General features: G+C 42.3%; 1 protein-coding gene across 1 annotated transcript in view; it reads left to right on the top strand.

The window, feature by feature from the left end:
* Positions 1-13,231, top strand: part of LOC144056607 (uncharacterized) — a 60,072-nt gene that overhangs the window by 35,965 nt on the left and 10,876 nt on the right. Inside the window, exon 2 of the mRNA XM_077573553.1 lies at positions 11,649-11,898. Within this exon, the coding sequence (XP_077429679.1) occupies positions 11,649-11,898 (250 nt within the window). The remainder of the gene's footprint in view (positions 1-11,648; positions 11,899-13,231) is intronic.

The raw sequence follows: 13,231 nt of genomic DNA, 5'->3' as shown, positions 1-13,231 counted from the left end.
GCAAGGATCTGTGATTTTTCCTTTAGCATTAATCACAATGAGATTAGCTGCATTCTGTCACGACTCTGTGTGTGTGCGTGTGTGTGTGTGTTGACACAAAATTGCCAAAGAAAATTCACTGCTGGATGCCCTACTTGTTTTATACAAACACATCTCCTCAAAGAGAAATTATTAATAGAGGTTAATTAATCTGAAATGATTTTATAACATTGTATCCATCTCATTTCAGTAGAGTACATATCTGCATTTTTATGGTTGGTATCAACAGTGCTAACCTGATAGAAAAGATGTCCCCCCACACTTTCATTTATTTGCTGAGTAGAATGATAATTAGCTTTCCAACTGGGGCGTGGCAGTAAGTCGCTATGTAGGCCAAAAATGTCGTAAATATGGCTAAATGTTATTATTTATTTCGGAAAATGAAAGCAATGAATGGGAACATCTGCTGCTGTGTAGTGCCATGATTGTGACTGGCTCCCTGCCCCAAAATACATGTTTTCGGCTTTGCGCTTTTTTTATTTGTTAGCTTGGTTTTGGTGTTTGGGATTATGCCTTAGCAGTGTTTGTGCGTATGCATGTCTCTTTTCATCATCATAAAACATCATCATTTTAAAAATGTGACTGTTATCAGTGTTTTCTTCTACTTTGACTTTGTGGTACCTAGAAGCCACGTCATCTAGCGGCAGCCAATATAAGATATCACCCAACAACAAATTACATTATGGCTCAGAAGGCTCCCCTGCTTTTGTCCCCTAATTCTGTACAAAATGTGACGCTGGTTAACAAGTGCTGTCCTTTTTTGGTTCGACTGAACATCCATCCATTTTCTTAACCGCTTCTCCTCACAAGAGTCGCGGCAGGCGCTGGAGCCTATCCCAGCTGGCTTCGGGCAGTAGGTGGGGTACACCCTGAACTAACTGTTTGCCAGACGATCGCAGGGCACACAGAGATGAACAACCATCCACACTCACAATCACACCTCTGGACAATTTGGTGTGTTCAATTAACCTGCCATGCATGTCTTTGGAATGTGGGAGGAAACCGGATTGACTGAACATTAAAAAAAAATAGCATACAGAGTACAACCGGGTTTAATACTTCTCAACAGGAATTCAATTCATTTGTAACCCATAAATCCACTTTAGAAGTTGGCAACTTAGCAATAAGGGATGGAAAGTGCGGCCATCATAGCTTATCTTTATTAGGGTTGTGATGCATCTACTTTCGAAGTGGTATTATGCACTGTACTTATTGTGCTTTAAAGTCTGTGGGCTGTTATACAGTAGGCTACCTGCATTACATCTGTGGATGGTTGTTTTTAAAATAATACATTTTTGGAGTAGCTAGTACACAATGCTTACCATGAAAAACACATAAACTTATAAAAACTAAACCAAACAAAAATCTTCGAAAAATTAAAAAAACTCAAAACGAAATAAAAATTAACCATAATGAAACTTCCAACTGGCTGCCAGCCAAATATAGTAGACTAGAAATAAATGTAAAATTGTCAATTTTTAGTGCATGGTGGTGTTTGTGGCCGTCATGTTTATAACATTTATAAATGTAAAAACCCCCATCGCCATGATGACTCATGGGGTCTTTAGTAAGGAGGTTGTGAAGCACACCATTATAGTAAGCAGCTGCTTAGACAGTTGCTCACAAAGCAGTGCTTCAATTATTTTCGGTTTAAGCTGCATTGTGTCGTTTAAAAAGGTAATGTTACAGCTTTTTCTACATCTGCCTGTAACAGTAAAACTTTGAAGAGCGTCAATTTGCCTGAAATTAAAAAACTGTCACTGCCACCTACTGTAGTGGATGTAAAATTACACTTTATTGTAGTTAAAGTAGTTAGAGAGAAAGAGAGAGAGGGGATCATACCACACTATTTGAGAAAGCCTGGTTTAGAGTAAAATTGGAATATTTCCTCAGTGTTTTCTTTGCATTGTTTATGCCTGAAAGAAATAATTCAATTTTAATCCACTTATGTCTAGTGCTGTGTAAAAGTGTTTGTAATGGAAGTGCTTCTCAGAAAAAGTGCTTTTGTGTTGGAGCAATAATTAAAACCATTCTAATGTAACTGCATGTGTCCTATGAATAAATTGTGAATTTTTGTTGGTTTCTTTTAATTTAGTTCAAGAGGGAAAAGAACACTAAAACTTGGACTATATTTTCACTTTGTCAGCATATTAGAGGAGGGAAGGCTAAGACTATCCAAGTGGCTGCAGTTGACGCGAGGCATCAATCTTTCATATGCTTTGAGGCCACTTCAAATCAATTTCACCGCTGCTTCCAGGCTAATCATGTGGCATAGGCCAGGCAATATGCCAGTTTGGTCAGGATTGAGGGACTGGCGAACAGACATATAGGCAAACAGACCTGCAGTCACTTAGACAGATAAGCAGAGAGACAGTCAAACATCCCAAACCTGCACCAGGGAAGATATGGGGGAGGTTGATCTGAAGTGACAGCCAGTCAACTATTACCGCCTCAAAATATTTATACCTGTTTTGGTACTCAAATGTATTCCACTATATATGCCAGAGGATTCTGAATTTAGACTTCAGGAAAAAGCAATCAGAAGAAGATTAACGGAATAGCTTTTTAAATATCCACTTCGCTATTAAAAACAAACGAAATATGAAGCAGTCACTTTCGTGAATACATACAGCTGTTTGTGTGTAATGAATGTGAAGCATTTACACACACACCCGCAGGTAGAGCTACCAATTGGTCGCACATGCATATGCAATAGCAACTCACACGGCGGTGGAGTCCGTCATGCTATGCTTGAGTTAGTAGTTCATATGTACACCGAGCACGCTGACATTGTTTATTCTATTGACTTAGTGCTTCTGTCTATCGACTGTGTTGCCTTTAGCCATGGCTTGCTTTTCTCCCTTTATATCACCACCTCCTAATTATCTGTCACATTTCCTGCGATCCCATGCCAGAGACACCCATTGGCCGATAATGACCCCCATAGACAGCATCTATCAGGCACTCCACCATTGATTCCTCTGTCTCTTTTTGTCCGTTGTGCTTATTTTCTCTCTGTTGCCCACTTGCACGGTCTTTGTCGTTCTTTCTCGGTCGGTTCTGCTCTCGGTCGGTTCTGCTCTCGCTTCCTGTCACTCTGCATGGGCTTGGCAGCAGCGCACAGCTGTTGAAACACAAAAGCATCATCGTAATGCCTTTTTCTGTAAATGCGACTCATTTATCTTTTTCTTTGGTTCTCAATCAAAAATGTCTCAGCATCGTTTTTCAGATGAATCACAACAAAGATCATGACTTTGTGGGGGAGCATTTGTTGTACTCAGAAATGTTCGTCTTTGATTCCTTACAAGTGCCTCAAGTAGGAGCTGTCACTGGCTGACTGAACAGACAGTGGGGAGTCAAAGTAGCTGATGGGCCAATGTGTGGCCAGAATGGACTCCAATATGACAGTAATGCAGCTGGAGTGTTAGTCCCCTGGAGGCTGGAGAGAAGCTCATTCCCCTCCCACAGTTTCTGCTGGCATCCGTTCCCCTCCCTTGTACATGTCACCCGCTGCCGACACCCATCACCCCCACATTCGCTCTCAAACTCCCCACAAAAACGTCACCCTGCCGAGAGGGTCATTACAGCAAACTGTCAGTGGAAACTCTCTCACGGCCAAAGATCCAAGCGTCACTGTCTGCCAAGTTTGTTGCTGTTCGGACATCCAGCATCAATCTTCCTCAACTAAGAAGTTCACTAGCAACCTCTTTCCTTTACACCACATGCACTTTGCCATCCTGATACAGTGATTCTTGTATACCTGAATTGCAAGCCTCAGTTTGAAGTTGGGTTGTTGTGTAAAATGTCAATAAATATAGAATACAAAGATTTGCAGAATATTTTCAATCTATATTTATTTATAATTTTTACTATTTATTTTTGGCAAATATTCACTCCTTTTGAATTTCATCACTGCAATATGTTCCCAAAAAGCTGTGACAGGGGCATGTTTACCACTGTGTTACTTTCCTTACAACCATTAAGTGTTTTGGGAACTGAGGACACGTTCGTTGAAGCTTTCTTGTTGGAATACTTTCCCATTCCACCTTGACGTAAAACTTCAGTTGCTCAGCAGCCCAGTGTCCATATGGTCCAATTTTTCTTCTTCATAATGTGCCATACATTTTCAATGGGAGACAGGTCTGGACTGCTGGCATGCCAGTCTCGTACTCGCACTCCTTTACTAGCAAGCCATGCTGTTTGCATTGTCTTGCTGAATGAAATAAGAAGGATGACCCTTGCTTGGATGGTAGCACAACTGTCTTTCAGCATTAACAGTGCCTTCTCGGATGTGCAAGTTACCCATGGCATAGACACTAACACACCTCCAGACCATCACAGATGCTAGCTTTTAAACCTTGGGCCTTTTGTTCTTTGGCCTGGAGGACACGGTGTCCATGAATTCCATAAAAATATATTCATTTGTAGAATTTTGGACTTTTTTTTCCACTGGCACACATTTTTCCACTGGTAATGATTTTGTGATTTAGGATCAAATAAGATATCACTGTAAAGTATCGGGGTGTTTTTGGACACAGTCTTCAGGCAACAGTTGAAAATCAGAAAACCTCCTTCATCATGTTATAGTGAATTCAACCCGTTAGTCAATGAGTCAAACAATGGGAGGAAGACAATATCTGCAGATATGATGCCAAACAGCTCAAAATAGGAAGGAAGAAGTGTTATTTTATTACCAGAGGCGTAATAATAGTGCAGATAGCGTCAATCAGCAGGGTGCTAGTGGGAGAGCACAGATGATACTTGACGACACTGACAGAGGAAGTCCTGTGGTCTCTCTTTCATCAGTAACTCATACTAAGGAAGGCCAAGACATAACCATAGCCACAGGAGAATAACAATTATGGTGTGTGTCATATACAGTATATAAGGGTTTGTAGGTATATGAATGTGATGTGTATTTTACTACATTTTAAATACTTATTTACACCCTAAAAACTGATTGGTCAAATTTACCAAAAAAAAAAAAGGTTAAAATTGACCAATCTAGCTGGTAGTTATGTGTCCGACAGATCCTTTGGTTAAAACAACCACTCTAGAATGGTAGGTGTTTTCCACCAATATACAAATACAAATTGGTCATTCTAACAATCTGTGTTAGAGGCTGACATTTTTTCCGGGTTTTCCGAAAGAAAGTACCACTGATTTCCACGCACCCAAGTGCGGCAAAATTCTTTCTTTGCATTTGACCCACCCCCTGAGGGAGCAGTGAGCAGCGCAAGGAAACATTTGGTGATAAGTAAGGCAAATGGGTCCCATTTTTATAGTGTTTGGTATGATGAGGCCATTGATTGAACCCACACCCTCCCAGTCTCAGGGTAGACACTCTACCACCAGGCCACTGAGCTGGTCACAGGTAGTGATAATCACTTGCTGATGTAATCACTTATAGTAATTAAAAAATACATTAGAATACAATAAATTGATACAATAAATATTTTTCCAAGTGATCTATCAAGACTTACTTTCTATTTGTAACCAATGTCAATGGTTGTTTGGCTAACCAATGCCCATAACCACCTGGATTAGGTGTCAATGTCTGACCAATTTATTGGTTAATCAAGCCAATATGAGCTTAACCTACTAGCTTGGTAGTTTTTTTTAACCAATCAATTTTTAGAGTGTAGTAAGAGTTGCAAATCATTTTATTTCAATTCAAGTTGGCCATATTAAAAACACTCTCTAGTCACTTAATTAGGTACACCAGTATGAATATGATGAGACGTATATAAGAGCTTAAAATATTCCTGTATCGATTGAAAGATTTATATATTAATGGTTGTAAATCATGTAATAGTTTGCAATATAGAGTGCGTGTCATTTATTGTGTACTATGATTCCATCCCAACACTGGCATGGGTTGGCATCCTATAAGTTCCAGCTTGTGGAACTTTTCATGTTACTGTGCATGACATGTATGACATAAGTCTCTGCGTTCAATGTTTCTTCTTCTCCTAAGTCAAAGTTTTTTTTTAGAAAGCCACACTAAAGTCAATTGTGCTTCAAACCTAAGTGTGTAAATCATGCGCACTGTACTGTTTGTTGTGTGTGTTTGTGTTTACGAAGTCAGCTCCCTAAGGACCTCTCTCTGGGTGAGCCAGTTCTAGTTGCTGTAATCACCATGTCCACTCCAAACCTGATTTCAGCAGATTGTTTCATTTTGTTTTCCTTGGCTACTGCACAAAAGTCTCCATGCCTCTGCTTAAACACATTGCCACCAATTTCTCTTTCTTCTCTCAGCTATTTATTTATTTTTAACACACCTAGTACCCATCAGTCCGTAGTTGTGCACCCAGAAGCCTTCTCCTCCCTGCTTTCTTTTACACCATTTGGTTTCCTTCCTCCTCTGGGTAATGCAGCTGATTGATGGAACTTGTTTAGCTTTAATTACATTGCAGGTGTTGTGGCCAGGTCTGTTCTTACCCATGAAGCAGAAAACTAAACCCAGTTAGGTTATGGATTGAATTTCTCTAAGTGGAAACACTCTACGTCTTCACATTATTGGTGTTAGCCTTGTCGTTTCTTAGTTCTGTCTGTGTGTACTGTACATCATGGTTAAAACTCTATCATTATTTATACAACTTTATGTTTTGCTTTTCTAAATCTTTTCAAGCATTGTACATAATCACCATCTTATTTGAAATGTATTTTATAATGTATAGCTCAAAGCAGTTCTAAAACTTTAGATCTTACCAGATTCTTGAGTCCAGTACTGTATTGCATTAAGCCATTTTTGTTGTTGTGGTTTTAGTTTTTGACGACAGAAACACACGCACACACATGCACACACAAATTGGATTTTTTTTTTCCTGACCAAGCTCAAAATAGGAAAGAAGAAGTGTTGTTTTATTACTGGAGGCTTAATGATGGTGTAGATGACATCAGTCATCAGGGTGCTGGGAACAGGCAAAAGATAAAATGTGGAACCTGGATGATGGAAGGAGTACTACCAGCTCCTACAAAGGATGACCAGAACACAGCAAACACACTTAACTAGAAGGAATAACTATTACAATATGCATGTGTGTGTGTGTGTGTGTGTGTGTGTGTGTGTGTGTGTGTGTGTTAGCTGCTGCCACCCTAATCTACAGGCTACATTACTCCTCTCTTCACCTTTTGAAAATATGTACAACTGTTGACAGCTCTTAAGACAAATCCTCTTTTGCGCTTATTTAAGTGTCTGATGTTACCTAATAGCTTCTGCTGTTTTGCTTTTATATCCATCAATCAGAAGTATTGTTAATTGAGATTTGCTCTTCATTGGATCCATGTTATATATGTTGCTACAAGATTTTAGCTCAGCAAAAAATACTGGTCAGTATCAGGCGTTGATTTCACTGTTCATTTGTTGTACAGTATCTTTTTAGCTGTTACCACCCACCAAAAGAAGGTGACTTCATGCAAAAGGCAGAATACGCCGTGAGCACACACGCATATAGAAAAAGACCACCACTCACAATCACAAGAACCTACGCTACCTGCATAAAGTTTGCTTGCTACATATTTTCTAATTAAATTTTGAAAATATTGTTTATATTGGGTGAAAAGTCATATATACTAAGACAAGGTAAATTAAAGTGTAATCTGGATCTGATTATGTTAGGGAATGGGGTGATGGGTAAATTTCATAGCCACATAAGGGATATCTGAATCAAATCTTCTAAGATCTGGTTGCATTCTAGATTTTTCCATTTTGCTCCTTTGAAACCTGGAATAAATGTTGAATCTATATGAAATGTTCCCTCCTTTTAGCTATTATGATGTAGAACAGTTTGTAGACAATCTGTCATTGATTTTGCAAATGTTATACTTAACCACACCATGGGATAGTTTTGTATTCTACTGAGCAAAAACTACTACAGTAGTAGCTACATATTTGGTCTACAGTATCTTGATAAAATCCAAGTAAAACAAAATGGAACTTTTTCCTCAATTACAGTTAATTCACCCACATTAAGTAAAGCATCAAGTTCCTGATGTGTGATTCTTCTTCTTCCTCCCTGTTCTCACATCATGGATCACAGAGTGAACAATTTCCTGCCCTCTTTCTTTCAATGTGGTAGTGAATCAGGACCATGGACAGAGCTGGTAGCTGTCGACATGAATCAAAATGTTTTCCTGACAAAGTGTGGCGTCACAACCATAACACGTATCTGCACTCCTCCATAAAAATAGCTGTGCACATCTAACCTCCAGCTGCAGCTGATTGTGCCCTGGGGAGCATGCACAAATGTTCCATTATGATTCAATTGTATATTTAGACACATCAACACATCAGACATCATCTGCAGGCTCACATTTCATATTTGGACTATAAGTGACTGTTTCCTGTGACACGTCATAGTTCACAGTTGAGATATGTTTGTATGAAGCAATTTGTTATGTTTAACGGATCTTTGTGCAGTTTGTCACTTTTTTACTTGCGACCGCCACCTCTGGCCCAAAACGTAACTTCAGCATCTGTGTCAGGCTCGTACATGGTGCGCGTGCGAGTACGTGAACGATCTTAAAGCGACAGCCAGAGTTGACAAATGAAGACATGACTCCAAATAAGGTAAGAAAAACTCATCGCCCATCCCCAAAGAAACTGTGGAGTGTAGGGTCCGCACACTCTACTATAAAGGGAAGATAAATGCTGATAGGGGCAGTCCGAGGAAAACAGTCAGGGCTCTTCGTACTCAACTGGGCATTAGGTGGAGAGTGCATGATGTAAAAAAAAAGCTTTAATATTACCTTTTTAAACAGCACAATGCACCTTAATGTCAATTATTGAATGCAGAATAATAACGTAATTTGTGTGTTAAGGCTGGAATGCTGAATGGAAAAATATTGAAACATGGAATGATATAAAATTATTTTCAATGTAATGATTTTTTTTTTGTTGCCGAAAACAATTTCCATGGTGAATCAGCGGACCATTTAGAATTAGGAATGGGAATGATGTCAATCTCTTCTGCTGAATGTGTCATTAAATCAAGTCATTTTTATTATATAGCGCTTTCAAACAGCCTCCTGCCCCCGCCCGGTTGGGAAGGGCCCAGCTGGTCGCTCCTCTTAACTCACTGCACTAGTTTTGCACAAGACACATTGTTAATAGACACATAGGGCACATAACACACACTTTGGGGCGGGGTAGGGTAGGGTGGAGACGCCGTCTTCGCCCTACAACTCCCCTCCAATTTTAATGCACCCCACAACTGGGGGTGGTGGGTGTATCGGGGTGGGGTGCTATCGGTTGGGGCAGGCCGCAGTATTAAACAGTACTGCGGTCCCTCATCCGTATCTCCACCGCGCCTCCACGCCTCCCCTTTTTTTTTTTTTTTTTAATGCACCACATACACTCACTGAGACGTCTGGGAGGCAGGTGGATCGCAGTGGAGGGATATCATTTCCTTCTCCTCCATCTCACCTGCTCCCAATTTTAATGCACCACACACACACACACTTGTATATACACTGGGTGGGGTCACATCCAGGGTGTAGGGGTAGAGTTCGCCAGTGGGCAAGCTGGCGAACTCAGAAACAGGGTTAGCTTTCACTAAGTACGCTGGCGTGACGACCTTTCCCCGCTGGGCCTGGGGTTCGGGGTGCCACCCGTCCCCCGGTGCTCCCATCTCCTCTTCCACCCCCAGTGTTCTGTCCCAAACATCAAAATTTGTTGGAATTTAGATGTTTCTGGGGTTGGTGAAAGACTCTGGTTGGTAACCCGGTGGGTAGTAGGTGATGTCTGGTCGGTGCTGGATTTCACTTTCCCTTCTTTTCTGTGATCCTTCCTCGGGTCTCCTGACAACCTCAAGACTCTTAGGTGAACGGTATGGGATTTTTAATGGGTTTTCGGTGAATTAATGAGTACAGACACACACACACACACACACACACACACACACACACACACACACACACACACACACATGCACATACTACGTACAAAATAAAAATTACAAAAAAAAAAAAGAGCAATGATGATGACATGTCGAATCGGTAAAATTACCGAATGAACAATACTGAGCTCTCTCACAAAAAAATAAAAAATAAAAATAAAATAATAAAACAATCTGCCTTTGAGAATGAATAAGGCTTTTTTTGTGAGAACTTTATTTGTGAACTTGTTGATTTTTTTGGTAAAGCAGAATTTTTGTCATGTGAATTGAAGGAGCTGAACATTTTGAATTGTAAATGAGAAAAATATGAATCTATTTTGTTGAAAGTGTCATTGGGAATAAATAGGAATTTTACGGGTACATTAATGGTGAAATATTTTTTGAAAATCTTTCCCAAATTGAGTTGAATTAGCTGAATGATGTAAATCAATAAATTATTTTGAATGTGCCTTTGGGAATGTATGGCTAACAACAATTTGCAGTTGTCACACCGCGGTGAGGGTGTCTTGTCATTTCCTGTTTTATTGTGAAAAGTCTGACTCCTCTCGTTTCAGGTCACTTGCTCTTCCTCGTGTGGTGTCTGTGTCAACCCTGATCCCTGATTGTTTCCACCTGTTCCCCATTACCCTCATGTGTTAAATAGTCTGCGTTTTCCCTGTCTTGTGCCGAAGTGTTTTCGTTTGAGCCACTGAAGCCTGCCATAGACCACAGCCTTGATACCCAATTGCCTTGTTGCCTTTATTGCCTTGTCTCGTGAGAGAACCTTTGTTTGTAATTTTGTATAGCTTAGTTTTGTTTAGTCATAGAGTGATTTTTGTTTTTGAATGTAGTTTTGAACTTCCTCCCTTTTGGAGCGCTTTCAGTTAATGTTTGTATAGTCTTTATTTTCTCCCTCTCATCGAAGAGCTTTTGTTTTGTTAATTAAAAGCTGCTTTACCCTCCACCTCTTCCTCTGCGTCTGAGTCCAAAAACAGCCTCATTGTGTCAGAACACTTCGGCCAGCATGGACTCAGCAGAGAGAGAGCAATTGATCGCAGCTTTGCGGGCTCAGGATGCCCGTCTACGCCGACAGGAGGAGTTTCAGACCGCCATGGCAACGCAAATGACTGAGCTTTCAGCTCAGATTCCGGGTGCTCGAAGTCGCACCAATAGCCCTCTGTCCGAGCCAGAGACTCAAGCTACCTTGCCGATCCCACCCGTGCCATATACCGGATCAGGGATCATGTTAGCCTCTCCTGAGCGATTCTCTGGAGAGCCAGGACAATGCAAGGCCTTTTTAACAGACTGTGACATTCATTTTGAGTACTCCCCCCAGGCTTTTCCCACAGATCGTTCACGGGTGGCTTTCATGATTTCTCACCTGACTGGAAGAGCCAGAGCCTGGGCCACGGCAGAGTGGGCCCGCTGTTCCCCACTTTGCAGCTCCGCCCCGAAATTCCGAGCCGCTCTTCAGGAAGTCTTTGACCCAGCCTGTTCCGACCGGGAAAAGGCCCGGCAGCTAAGCAGTCTGATCCAAGGAAGGGACTCCGTGAGTGACTATGCCATACGCTTCTGCACTCTTGCGGCAGAGAGTGGCTGGAACACCACGGTGCTCTACGACGTTTTTCTCAAGGGCCTGGCAACGTCCATCCAGGAGCTTCTCATCGCAGTCTTCCACCGGATTTGGACTCCCTCATCGCCCTGGCCATACGGATGGATCATCGGCTGCAGGAGGTGACGCAGAGCTGCGCTCGCCGGACCGGGACAATGGAGGGCTTCCCGCGCTTCCCAACATCAGGGGGGGTCAGCTCCTCTCGGATCCCTGTCAGTTCAGCGCCAACCAGAGGAAGAGCCCATGCAACTGGGCAGAGCGCGGATCTCGCTGGAGGAGAGACGGCGTCGACAGCGGGAAGGGCTGTGTTTCTACTGCGGGAACCGAGATCACCTCGTGGTCGCCTGCCCAGCCAAAAGGACCCAAGAGGTGAGTCAAGTCACGACTCCGGCGGCGGTTGCACGAAGACTCACGTCAGTAAGGATCAATCATCACACCACTCCCACAGACCTCTATGCCCTGATAGATTCTGGGGCCGACGAGAGCCTAATTGACTAGGGGCTGGTGAGACATTTAGGAGCCAAGACTGAGGCGTTAATCAAGCCCATTAAGGCTAGGGCACTGAATGGAAGTGAACTATTCATTATTACGCACATCACAGAACCCATCCAGCTCCAAGTCGGCAAACATAAGGAGCACCTAGTTTTTCACGTTTTTCAGTCTCCTTCACGGACCCTGGTCCTAGGACACCCCTGGTTGTGTGAACACAATCCCCATGTAGACTGGGTAACTGGCGAAGTTCTGGGATGGGGAAAGAATTGTGTGAGCCATGGGATTGGTTCACCAAACCGAGAAGTAGACATCACCACGGTTGATCACATTTCTGTCAAATCCTTCACAGACGCAGAATACCCGAATTTGAGCACCGTGCCTCCATGCTACCATCACCTCCAGGAGATCTTCAGCAAGACCAAGGCCATGTCGCTCCCACCCCATCGTGCCTATGACTGTGCCATAGAACTGATTCCTGGTTCCACCATTCCCAAGAGACGCCTATATTCTGTTTCAGGACCAGAGAAGGCGGCCCTTAGGGATTACATCGAAACTTCCCTGAAGGTTGGACTGATTCGTCTTTCCTCATCACCAGCGGGAGCAGGTTTCTTTTTTGTGGGGAAGAAAGATGGTTCCTTACGGCCATGTATAGACTATAGCCCCCTTAATGACATTACGATAAAGAACCGCTACCCTCTTCCTCTCATGTCCTCCGTCTTTGAAAATCTCCAACAAGCCACGATCTTTACTAAATTGGACTTGCGCAACACCTACCACCTCATTAGGATCCGAGAGGGCGATGAGTGGAAGACAGGGTTCAATACACCTAGTGGCCATTATGAATACCTGGTCATGCCCTTCGGACTCACTAACGCTCCTGCAGTTTTCCAGGCCATGATCAATGATGTGTTGAGAGACTTTCTGGACCAGTTTGTATATGTTTATTTAGACGACATACTCATATACTCGACAGATCTAGCCACTCATCAGATCCATGTTTCCAAGGTTCTTCAAAGACTGCTGGAGCACAAACTGTATGTTAAGGCCGAGAAATGCGTCTTTCATGCTGAAACCGTCTCTTTTTTGGGTTTCGTCATAGCTCCGGGGAGGGTTCAGATGGACCCGGCTAAAACTAGGGCCGTGACGGAGTGGCCCACTCCTGTTAGCCGCAAGAAGGTTCAGCAGTTCCTCGGGTTCGCAAACTTCTACA

Source organism: Vanacampus margaritifer, chromosome 8, assembly GCF_051991255.1.
Source record: "Vanacampus margaritifer isolate UIUO_Vmar chromosome 8, RoL_Vmar_1.0, whole genome shotgun sequence".
Classification (NCBI taxonomy): Eukaryota; Metazoa; Chordata; class Actinopteri; order Syngnathiformes; family Syngnathidae; genus Vanacampus; species Vanacampus margaritifer.
The sequence above is the reverse complement of the archived record's forward strand: the minus strand, read 5'-3'. Positions and strand labels throughout refer to the sequence as shown.